This window comes from Aspergillus terreus, genomic scaffold, assembly GCF_000149615.1.
Source record: "Aspergillus terreus NIH2624 scaffold_11 genomic scaffold, whole genome shotgun sequence".
Lineage (NCBI taxonomy): Eukaryota > Fungi > Ascomycota > Eurotiomycetes > Eurotiales > Aspergillaceae > Aspergillus > Aspergillus terreus.
The window spans coordinates 1523372-1534813 of record NT_165934.1 but is presented as its reverse complement, the minus strand read 5'-3'; the positions used below and the strand labels follow the sequence as shown (position 1 = coordinate 1534813).

Genomic DNA, 11442 nt, shown 5'->3' with positions numbered 1-11442 from the left:
GGCCGAGTAGTATTCATCAAAGAAGGTGTTGCGTTTAGCCGCTTGGGTGGCTTGTCGCTGATTTCGTTGTCGTGTTATCTTCGCGGCCTGTCGCTCTTCTGCAGACTGATACTTGGGGGGCCGACCGCGCTTTCGGGTGGAAGTAGAGTTAAGGGGAGACATAATAACGGAAGAATCACTAGAACCGAAGCCTAAGAGAGGGGAGAGAAAGTAGGCGGCGCTATAAGATAGAGAGATTTTAAGTGCCTTGGTCGTCGAAAGTTGAAATAAGAAAAAGGGGTAACAGGATGAATAGGTCAGTTTCTATTCTGTCTCGAAGATGATCTTAAAACAACGCATTATTACAACCTTCCCTAGCCAGGCAACCGATAGCAAGGTTTTCGGACATGACCGAAAGTCTTACACTTTCCTTATAAGTAAACCAGTGTCAGAATGTGCGAAGCATAGCGGTTGAAAGAAGCAGTGTACAGTATGCCAGGAAGTAGAGGTGTTTAGAATATAAAACCAAAATAGGTCTAGTGTTGAGGACAAATCTGAAAGTAGTTTAGTGTTGAGGAATTTAATCGAAAAAGGCTTAGTTTTGAGACGTTAAGTCGAGCGGGATGATTAAGTAATCTTCCACCCGGAAAACCTCAAAAGTTGCCAACTTTAGCTAACGATTCCACGCGAACGGAAGAAGATATTAAAATTCTGATTGAAGGGCAGGATTGTGCATTAGCTACTCTATACCTCAGCGAATTTTTACATGGCATCGACGTTGTTGGGACTCTAAGTCTAGTCGGCAAACACCCTATGGCAATCTATTAAACACCTAACAGACTGTCGCCGACTAGTTTAACAGTTCTACCGAGAACGAAGGGATTAAAAATCTCCTAGAAGAAAGGGAAAAGACAACTAATCTCCTTAGCTATCTAAGTAAAACTAGAAAGATTATCGGACGAGGCAGCTAGCTAAATAAATTCCGTAGAAAACTAGGATTTACTATTATTCTTTTCGTCTAAAATCCGCAATAACTCCGCATCATATTCTGATATTTTAAAACCTTTTAATTTAAGAAACTCTTATTGTTTTCACAAACGAGAATGACAAGCTAGCATCTTTATTAACCTCGCCTAAACTTCGGTAAGATAGGCTTAAAGTTATTCGAATTCCGGTTAAAGCAACTTTAACTTGCTATTAGTCGCGGATAGATTGAAAGTAACCTTCTCTTCAGCACGCTTTAACAAAAACTATTTATTATTAGTATAAAAATTATAATAGCAGACACAGCTATGACGAGTGTAGAAAGCACACTTTATATAACAACGGGATCGGTCCATAATATACTCCTTACCGGTTACAAAATAATAATTACATAAAATAGAGGTCGAAAAACCGTAATTAAAAATATATTTAATCTGTTCGTTACGAACTACGACTTAATTATAAGATAAGTAAAAAACCTTAGAAACATCTTCTAATATATTGTTAGCACGGCGTTTTAATATAATAAGATAATATTAGAAGACTAAGGGAGCTGCTTAGTAAGCACTTATCTAAGAAAGTAATCGGTCTTTATACTTTTAAAAGATAAAAGCCCGGAAGAGAGGGAGTAGTATTATAGCACCCTTGTTAATTAACTAGTTAAGGGCGGCCACGCTAGGCAGAACTACTAGGTAATAACAACTAACCGAACCCCGCAATAAAAAAATACCCGTAACTTAGCCCGAGGTTTAGTAATTATAATTTAAGCGCTAAACCTAATTAGGAAAAAATATATAGAATTTAAATACGTATATATCTCTACGAACTTAATTTTCTAGAAACTACTAAATTATCTAATTAGGCAACACACGTAACTATATAGTATACTAATAGCTAGTATACAGGTTAATACCGTATACCAATATACTACATACTAGTATACCACACTACTAGAGTAAAAGAATATAAGAACACTCCTTACTATATATTTAGATAGTTCTTATTTAATTCTTCGCGTTTAATATAACTGTTATTAATAACTATATTATTGTCTTTGCTAGTACAATTTATTAATCTTTTATTATAAGTAGAGTGGGTTAACCTCACCGTTGTACCTCACCATAACCTGACCATAACCGGCCAGGTTAGGTTAAGGTATAAAGAACCCAATAACCGGACCGGTACAATCAGGTTAAAGGTAAAGGTTCTACCTCACCGGATTAACCGGCCGGTGAGGTAGGGGAGGTTAATCCGGTGAGGGTACTAACCGCAGGTTAAACGGTAATTAATACATCTTGATTACCTTCATGGTTTACTGTATTTTTTTATTTCGGTATTAATACTCTTGTGATCCCGTGATGTAATTTACTACTTAGAATAAACTGATCGAAATATTCTGCTTCGAGGACACGTTAAAAAAAAAATATCTATTATCTACTCTCTATTCTTTATACTGTCCCGGGCGTCGTTTATGATGTCGAAGGGATCGTGTCTCTTTAACAGTCCGGGTAGTATGCGGAGGTTCTGGCAACAATCCATCCTCCGGATCCTCATCCATATCATCCATATCCTCATTGTCACTAATATACAAAGGCGCTTCGGTTGTATCATCGTCTTCTTCCTTGTGTACAAAGACAATGGAGTCGGGGTCAACCTCATCAAGAATCTGCTGATATTCCTCATTGATGGTAAAGCGATCGGTACACATCTGCAGCATAATCGCCTCAATAGTATCGGGATATAACCGACTCCGGCGATAGTGACAGATATCTCGGGAGCTGTTGAAGAGGCGTTCAACACTGACACCGTTGGTTGCGACCGTAAGGAAGTCTCTTGCCATAGAGTAGAGGATCGGGAACTGGTTGCGACGAGATTTCCAGTAGGCAATAATATCAGTTTGACCAGTAGTGCCTTATCGACAGTAAGCAGAGTGTAGGCCTATTCAAAGTACGACTTACCTTCTATATCAAGATAGGCCTTAAGCTCCTCAAAGGTCTCTGATGAAGTGGCAAGTCTTCGTCGTTTCGAGAGATGGTAAAATGCCTTGTTCAGTCCAGATAATGGGTCTGAAACAGTCGATGGCGTGTTGACACTTGGATTCTGACTGCGGTAGAAGTGGAACACCTTCTCAAAAACAGTGCGATATTTTTGATACCAATCAGTGTCATCGTCCAGCCACGTAGCTGTTTTGAACTTCTCAAGCTTGGAGGTAGGATCAAGAATCGTTGCAATAGCATAGATATAACCCTCTGCTTGGTATGTTCGCCGATAGTATTTCCGGAGTTTCTTGTGGGCTTCTTCTAAGCCTTCAAGAATCTGTTGTTTCCACGAGGCTCGTTTGTTCCGAAGACGATTGATGGCAAGATCCAGATGGTCGAACAGATCGTTGTAGATATCATATACCCTATGGACGGTAGGGCCGGTGTTCTCCGAGAGGCAGGACGTGAAGATGTAAAACGGATATAGAAGCTCCAGAAGATATTCCAACTGTTTCCATTCTACCGGTGTAGGCCGCAGGTAGTCAAGCTTCTGACTATCCCAGTGCTGGATAAAGCTCTCGATTGGTTGGCGGAGCTTCAGTGCGCGTCGAATCATCAGGTAGGAAGAGTTCCAGCGGGTTTTGCAGTCGAGAAGAAAGATAGTATACAGATCCAGATTCCAGACGCTGAGTAAGTTGAAATCTTTCACGACGTTGAGGGCTAGCGTTCACGAATTTAGTGATTTTTCGAATCTAGGGACATAATAGATATTAGTAAATGCTGGACACTTGTTTGAGCTATCTAGGAGGAGGTTGAGGAAGGCTTCCTCAGCATCCCCCTAGATAGCTAGATCTAAGCAACCTTTTCGGTCATAACCGAAAGGAAGCTGAGGAAGCCTTCCTCAGCATCCTCCTAGGTAGCTAGATCTAAGCAACCTTCTCGGTTATGACCGAAAGGAAGCTGAGGAAGCCTTCCTCAGCATCCTCCTAGGTAGCTAGATCTGAGCAACCTTCTCGGTTATGACCGAAATCTCGGCCAGCTGGCGTACATACCTTTTCAATGGCTCGTGAAATACTACCAGACGCTTTGAGCGTTTCATCGCTGTTCTCCCATATGTAGGAGACAGTGTCATTCTCCGCTGCGATCCGCAATTTATTCATAAAGGAGGTAACACAGAGTTGGATAACATGAGCAAGACATGGGATGTGATGCTGATTCCGAAGGATTTTGGAAAGCTCCGGGTCGGCGATAGTATCCTGAATCTGGATATTCGTATCAAGTTCATCGCGAAGTTGCTCTGTAAGGGAGGAGAACATAGTACTGTTGTTGCTCGCGTTGTCGGTTGTCACCCCTAGTAGACGATGGCATAGATTATGCTTATGAAGAACCGACAGAACAATGGCAGCAAGGGTTTCACCTGTATGCGAACCGGATACCGGTCGGAAGCCCAGAATAATCTCATGATAATCTAGATCGTCCGTCAAGAAATAGCCAGTAAGTGCAAGAAATGCTTTCTGATCCGGGCTTGTCCAACAGTCAAGTGCAATTGACATTCTGCCGGTCGCCGGGAACCGTGAGAGTAGCTGTGTGTGGATTTCATCCGATAACTCGATTAATCGTTCCTGGATTTGCTTTCGATTCGGAATGTGCGGTCTGCGAGATGATCCGGCAGCGGCGAGATTGATCATTCGTTTAAATTGGACATGCTCGACAGTTCGAAAAGGTAGACGGCAGGCAACGATAAATCGCAGGACTTGGTCAAGGAATTCTTGTTCGGTGTAGATGGTTGTCGGGCCCTAAGAAATCGAAGCTCTTAGTATAAGATAAATAGAAGAAGGACAGACACCCTACCGGTTTTTCACTTAGCATCTGAGCTACTGTTCGTTTGGAAGGCACCGAAGACGACTTCTTAGGGCAGCCTTTTCGGACATGATAGGCCATTGAACTAGTCCCAGTGTGCTCTGTTGACGGATGTTGGAGCAGATGAGAACATGAGACACAAAAGACATAGGGGGTCCCATCCGGGAATTGGGCGCCTTCGTGGTATTTGTCCCATACAGATGAGTGTCTTTTAGGATTGAATCGAACTAATGGCTTTTTGGCTTCTCTCCGTTTCTCGGCCCAGGTAGTAGTATTCCACCATTCTTCAAAGATATGAATCTTTTCTTGCTCGGTCGGATACTGAATAATTTTGCGGCCTTTGGAGAGACGCAGAGAATCAAGCTCAGGGGGTGGAGAGAAAATAGAACAGGTATTAACCTCTGTCTGATTATCGCCATCAGTAAAGACTTGGGAGATAGAGGAGGATGGTGCAATAGTATCTTGTGAACATAGATCGAGGGGGTAGGATTGGTGTGCCATAATGAATAGCAAGGCTTCATTAATGGCATGGACACTGGAAGATAGAAAAGAGAAATTTTTAGAAGACATGATGTTGGTGGGTTGACAAAGAGAACGCGTCGTGTTACTACCAAAATATGATAGATCTAATAAAGGTTAGTGGTGGTTGGGATAGAACCCGTGATAATCTGGCTACCATCAGTGTCTATTACTATAAGAACACTAGAAATAAGGAATATTTTATAAGAAATATAGCATTTCTGTTGATAATAAAGATGTAGATAAGGATACTATTGCTCTAAATGATTAATATAATGGCTACAATAGAGATAATCTCCAAAATCTACTATTAATGCTGGTAATGGGAAACAAGGTATGTATTAATATATATTTCCATGCCGTATCTCTGGGTAACACCAACTTTTATAGAAAAATGAGAATTCTGCCAGCCACACTAGAGTCTAGGTATTTTTATAAAGATAATTTGAATAAGAGATATAGTTATTTATTTTTAATATTTTTTTAAAAATTAAATAACGCTTCTATTATAGATTTTTAGAAGGTTGGTTAGAAACGGTGAGGTTAATGCGGTTAACCTGACCGGAACCTTAACCGGACTAGGCCTAATTAGGCAAGGCATATTGCTTTTAGCGCCAAGAACGGTTAATCAGGTTAACCTAACCTCTTTTTTTTATACCGCGGTCAGGTAAAAATAAGGTACTTAACCTCACCGTTAACCTGCGGTCAGGTTATGCTGGAGGTCCTTAACCTCCCCTCACCTGGCCATTGCCCACTCTAGTCTTTAGAAAAGTAGTTTTTTTTAGTTTTTAGTTAGGAGAAGCTTTAGCATATATTATTTTAAAGAATTAATTAGTAGATTAGCTAATAAAAAAGCGCTAGTAGCTAATAATATACTCTATTAGTTAGGTGTAAAGCCTAGCTTATATTTAAATAATAGTTTTTTAACTTTATTTTCTTTATACTCTATTATAATTAATATAGTTCTAATTTTAATATTTATTTATTATTTGTCGGTACTAATAGATATATTTATAATATAGGTAGCTATAACTATAGTAGACTAAAAGATTTAAAATTAAAGAGCTACTTAAAGAAAAGAAATAAATAATTTTTTATTTTAAATTAATTTAAAGCTGCTAAAATATTGCAGTTAAAGTAGCCTATTAAAGGGCCGAAATAATAGTATTAGAATAAAAGCTATAGCGCGTTCGGAGATAAATAATAAAAATAGTAGAAAAAACTATATACTAGCAGAAAAATATAGTATAAATCTAGATTTTATAGATTAAGTTGTAGAGAAAGAGCTCTATTATTAATTCTAGACTCTAAAAGAAAAATACCTAGAGAGTTAAAAATAAAAAAAAATAGGTTTCTATAAGAAGCTATTTTCTTTCTAATATTTATTATATTTTTTAAAAATATATTAATAGTGCGTTAGATACACGTAGTAAAAAATAAATTTATATCTATTATAGCTAATCTCTAAAAATAAAATATAGATATAATTTTACTAGATTCTTTCTAAATAAAATAGAATAGTAGAGCTATTTATTTAGAGTATATATATAAAGCAATAGAAATACAGTAAAATATTAAATTTTAACTAATTAGTAGGCGAGAAAATAAATCGAAGGTTAGGTAAACTTAGGCTTAGGGACTAGAAGCAGGTAGTTATGCCCTAATAGCTAATTAGTCGGCCTAGTTTTAGATAGATCTTTTAGATATATTTAGAAAGGGCTTCTATAGCTTAGATAATATAGCTATACTATAGGTACTAATATCTAGTATATATCAGTAAGTTTAAAATTAGCAGATTTTTAGTATTAGAATAGATACAGGGCTTTTAGATTAGATCTAGCTAGGGCTATTTAGATATTTATTAGTAGATTTTTTATTAAAGGGCTCTAGTAATTGCAGTAGAATAGATAAAATAATAAATATAAAGATAAGCTTATAGATTTTTTAGAGAAATTACGAACTAGCAGAGCTTACAGATCTAGATTTAAGAGAGTTTATAATAAGTAAAAAAATTTATTAGGGAAGACAGATAATAGTAGGCCTAAGAATAATACTGTATATTAACCTAGATTAATAGATAGATATATAAATATATCTATTATTTATAGAATAATAGAAGGCTAGAATAAACAAGAATAACGGTATAAAAGAGAAATAGAAAAAAGAACTATTTTTAATATAAGACTATTAAAGTAAGTTTTTTTTTTTTTTCTTTTTATTGATTGTAAATGTGTTAGCGACGCGGAAACGTATAATAGATTTATTAATATATTTAAATATATTATATGGAGAGGTTATTTCTAAGGAAAGCTTCCTCGAAAGAACTATAGTATATAGTATATTATAGTATATATTATTTAATATAGCAGGTATTTGGGACACGTACTGCCGGGCGCGGGAACACGCGCAAACATTACAATCTAGCCAATCAGCAAGCGATTAAATAGAAGACGGGCCCGGTCGATTATGGCCTAGGGAGTAGGGTAGACCAGACCTTCAAGGACGGCTGGTACGAGGCCCGCGATAAAGCATATTACGGGCTCGCAGCGAGACCGCCAGGGTGGTCAACGGCTCCCCGTAGTCTGCCTCGCTGCAATGTGTACGTATACCAAAGCCGGCTCACCTTTACCTTAACACACGCTTACCTTGATACTGCCAAATAGGGAGGAATTTCCTTTCGCGTCACTGAAAGAGGCTGGCAACAACAATTTCCAGGTTCTTCGCTTTGTGAGCGAGAAAGTTAACAGTGCGCACAGTAAGACTTTTCAGGGAATCTTGCACTCTAACAGAGAGCCTGCTACTGACTGTAACTATTTATCGTCTACCAGGCGCGGACTGGGACAGTTGGTTAAAGGCAGTTTTCCAGCCCTGCGAAAGACTACGAAAAGACCGCAAGATTGAGCCCAATAAACCCCCAATCACGATGACATGGTCACCATTCGAGGAGGGCGATAATCGTGGCGAGGCCAATGGGAAGGCCCCTCATTTCATCGAGGCTTACGGGGTATGTCCAATGCGAGACCAGGAAGAGTACGAATGATGAAGGACTGACCGTTCTTTCAGTTCAACTCGCAAGGTGACACTGCATGCTTTCGTAAGTGATACGCTTCTGTCTCCTTCAGTACAAAAGGCTGACTTACAACCTGTCTCTACCAGCCACATACACTTATCCGGCATGGAATGGGGACACTGTGACCAAAACCTTAACCGACTATGGCTTCCGAGCACATCCTGAAGACCCGTAAGCTCACCTTTTCTTGCACTCTCGTTTTCTGTCTTACCCTCCCCCACCTGAACTTGATACATATACCCTATACGATCTTGCCCTGTGGGCTAACCTATTCAACCTGTCCCTGACACAGCATGTTTGTCTGGCCCTACGAGTACCCCTTCAATTTCTATAAGCGGGTTCCCCCAACCGCTGACATACCGTCGGAGCCGGAGGTGGTCAACTGGCTAAGAGTCAAACGAGATGTTGCTCTGGGTGTGCTGAACCAGGATCTGCCAATTTCCGCCATTGAGGATGCCGAAGGAGCCGAGTTGTTGTCAAAAGCTGCCGAAGCTTTCTTGGATCACCATTCTGAGGCGGAACCAGCGGCAACACACGCAGCGGAGTTTTCTATACCCACGGGGACTGATGCAGCGGTAGGATCTAGTTGGCAGCCTTGGAGCGAACAGCACATGCCTGTTGAGACAGGAGTGCCCGGGGCCGAGGAGCAAGATGACAGCCGTATGATGCGAAGAAGGCGGCAGCATTTGCAGGAGCACCAGCAGAGACATGCCCATGGACATTGATTTCCCCTTTCCCAAGATACGCTTGAGAGCTAGAGAGCAGGATTCAGGAAATATTTCTGGAGGCCACCTGCTCTATCTCATTGAGAGAGACGGCACTTATTTATGAGCTTAGCAACCCGTTGTGATGACTGATCACTAATCGAGTGTTGAGAGCAAATACCTTCTTCTAAGATTGTAAAATTACTGTTGATAGCTACAAACTGATCTAACCTACTACTATCTGCGCACTAACATCGGGGAGAGCATTTGAATAGCTAAGAATCAGGTCATTTTCTGGGTTCGGTGGACATCGAATCTAGTACCTATTGAGCGTGAGATCATAGGCAGGTGCTACCACTAAGGTTCCTAGGAAAACTACGAGGATGGATTGATTGTTGTCTATTCCGAAGCGAGGGCACCGTAATGACTAGCCCTAAGCCGGCGATGAGCTTCTACCTCCACGTGGTGCCCGCTGGGAACTCTCAATGAAGCAGTAAGGAAGTGCGGGTAACCAGACGAAAGAAGATAGGTGACAGGAGACAAGAAGAAGGGCTACATCACCGTAAGCCGACACAGGTATAGAGCGAAGATTGGTCAATCCAGGTAGCTAGTCTGCCTCGGATGATGACAGAAATGAGATACACAGGCACACACATGTTGACTAGCAGGAGTCCTGGCCACTGGAATTTCCACTAAGCCACGTGACCCTTTAAGACTTGCCAACTTCACCGTTTTTCCGACCAGGAATTCCATCGCACCTACCTACCCAGCTACCTACCGCCCATATCAAAGCAGCTAAACTACTCATCTGCTCTATCTCAATGACTTCTTCCGAGCATAACTTGATGTCATCAACCCCAGCTCGCCCTGATGGATGGCCCCGCATAACCGAATCCAGTCCTGTCCGTGACCTCGGCCCCGCAAATATGGATTATGAACGCTGTGCAGCTCTCCACAACGATCTTCTGACCAGGGCCGTCGAAGGTGGTGGAGGGAAGATGCCTCCCAAGCCTCATACCTGGTGGGAGGCCATGGCACCTTCCGAGGAGATTACCAAGACTATTCACCCATCCTTGATTGAGTTCCTGAAGTGCGCTTGGAGTGAGGACATGCTACCTTTCCACACTGTGCTTTTCCTCTATGTTGGAGCGCTGAAGTCTCTAGATGGGTTGCGGGATCGGGTTTATTTGTATGAGGATGAGGATGAGGAGGGACGGTTTCTTAAACTGTACAACAGTAGTCACTTCCGACTTGGAGATGATGAGGGTATTCTGTAAGATTCTTCTTCTCGCTGATGAAGCGGTCTACTGACTTAGAGCAAGAGCGCTGACCTATTAATTAGCTTTGACCAGAAGACCCTGAAAGCAAGCTTTATTGAAGATTATAATGATAGCCAAGAGATTACCAGCAATGAATGGGGCTGGATGCCTCTGGAAGTTATTCTGGATTCATATCTCCAAATGATCGACGAAGGAAAGGTACAGACAGTTTCTAAAGAACAGGGAGAACTACTGTACAGAACCCCCGGTTGCGGTTGTTCAGTAGTGGACCAGTGGGTAATTTACCACTACACGAAGACAGACCTAGAAAGGGCAATTACTGCTTTCAAGCGTCTTGTGGAAGCGATTGAATCTCGACTCCCTTACAGACATGAGTCAACTGCTATTCTCAACTTGCCGTGGCATGATCCATCAACACTTTCGAACAACGCCTTACTGCCCACTGACTCATTTGCCTATAAGTTCCTTAAGGCCATCTCCGACTGCAAATTCCGATTTCAGTACATCGCGCCGGGAGTCCGGTTCCCTACCGTCCCTGAATTTCAAGATCAGCCCATCACAGACTTTGTTACGTCACGGTATGGGCAGCATGGACAGTACCTTGGAGACTGTCCTCTACGGATCTTCCAGATTGAGAACCCAGAGCATCATAGGCAGCCAGGGCCGTATAACAAGGCTTTCGGCATTGACGACATCGCCGCCGGATTCTACATCCATCCTGTTATGCAGACATGGCCTCGGTTCTGGACAAATGGATGTCAACTTGTCTTACCCTTTGGCATTGGGCGTTCTGGATGGGCACGAAAGTCCAATGGAAGCCATTTGGGGTAGGTTCACTTGACCGTTTGGACGGAAACCCAACGCCTAGCAATGAACACGAGGGGTTATATCAGGCTGGATTCACAAATGGAATCACAAACGATCATTTAGTGCAGATAGATAAGGTACTAAATAACTGGGCTGATCGTGTTGAGAGCGGCGATTGGGAGGTCAATGAGGATGGTGTTACTGGGGGAATTAACAAGTTTCGGGAGGCGGATACAGAGGCGCATTGGCAAAAGTATTGG

General features: G+C 41.4%; 3 protein-coding genes across 3 annotated transcripts; 2 read left to right on the top strand and 1 right to left on the bottom strand.

The window, feature by feature from the left end:
- Positions 1 to 2404: 2404 nt before the first annotated feature.
- Positions 2405 to 5372, bottom strand: ATEG_07965 (uncharacterized protein; the record flags this gene model as incomplete). The annotated part of the gene is made up of 5 exons (XM_001216586.1): positions 2405 to 2874; positions 2922 to 3662; positions 3878 to 3902; positions 3995 to 4738; positions 4794 to 5372. The coding sequence occupies 5 exons, from the start codon at positions 5370 to 5372 to the stop codon at positions 2405 to 2407; spliced, it is 2559 nt and encodes an 852-aa protein (XP_001216586.1).
- A 2872-nt stretch (positions 5373 to 8244) lies between these two features.
- ATEG_07964 (uncharacterized protein) lies at positions 8245 to 9116 on the top strand (the record flags this gene model as incomplete). The annotated part of the gene is made up of 4 exons (XM_001216585.1): positions 8245 to 8325; positions 8385 to 8415; positions 8478 to 8562; positions 8684 to 9116. 4 exons carry the CDS (start codon positions 8245 to 8247, stop codon positions 9114 to 9116), a joined length of 630 nt encoding a protein of 209 aa, XP_001216585.1.
- An 800-nt stretch (positions 9117 to 9916) lies between these two features.
- ATEG_07963 (uncharacterized protein) lies at positions 9917 to 11206 on the top strand (the record flags this gene model as incomplete). Its single annotated transcript, XM_001216584.1, has 2 exons — positions 9917 to 10368; positions 10438 to 11206. The coding sequence occupies 2 exons, from the start codon at positions 9917 to 9919 to the stop codon at positions 11204 to 11206; spliced, it is 1221 nt and encodes a 406-aa protein (XP_001216584.1).
- Positions 11207 to 11442: the final 236 nt, after the last annotated feature.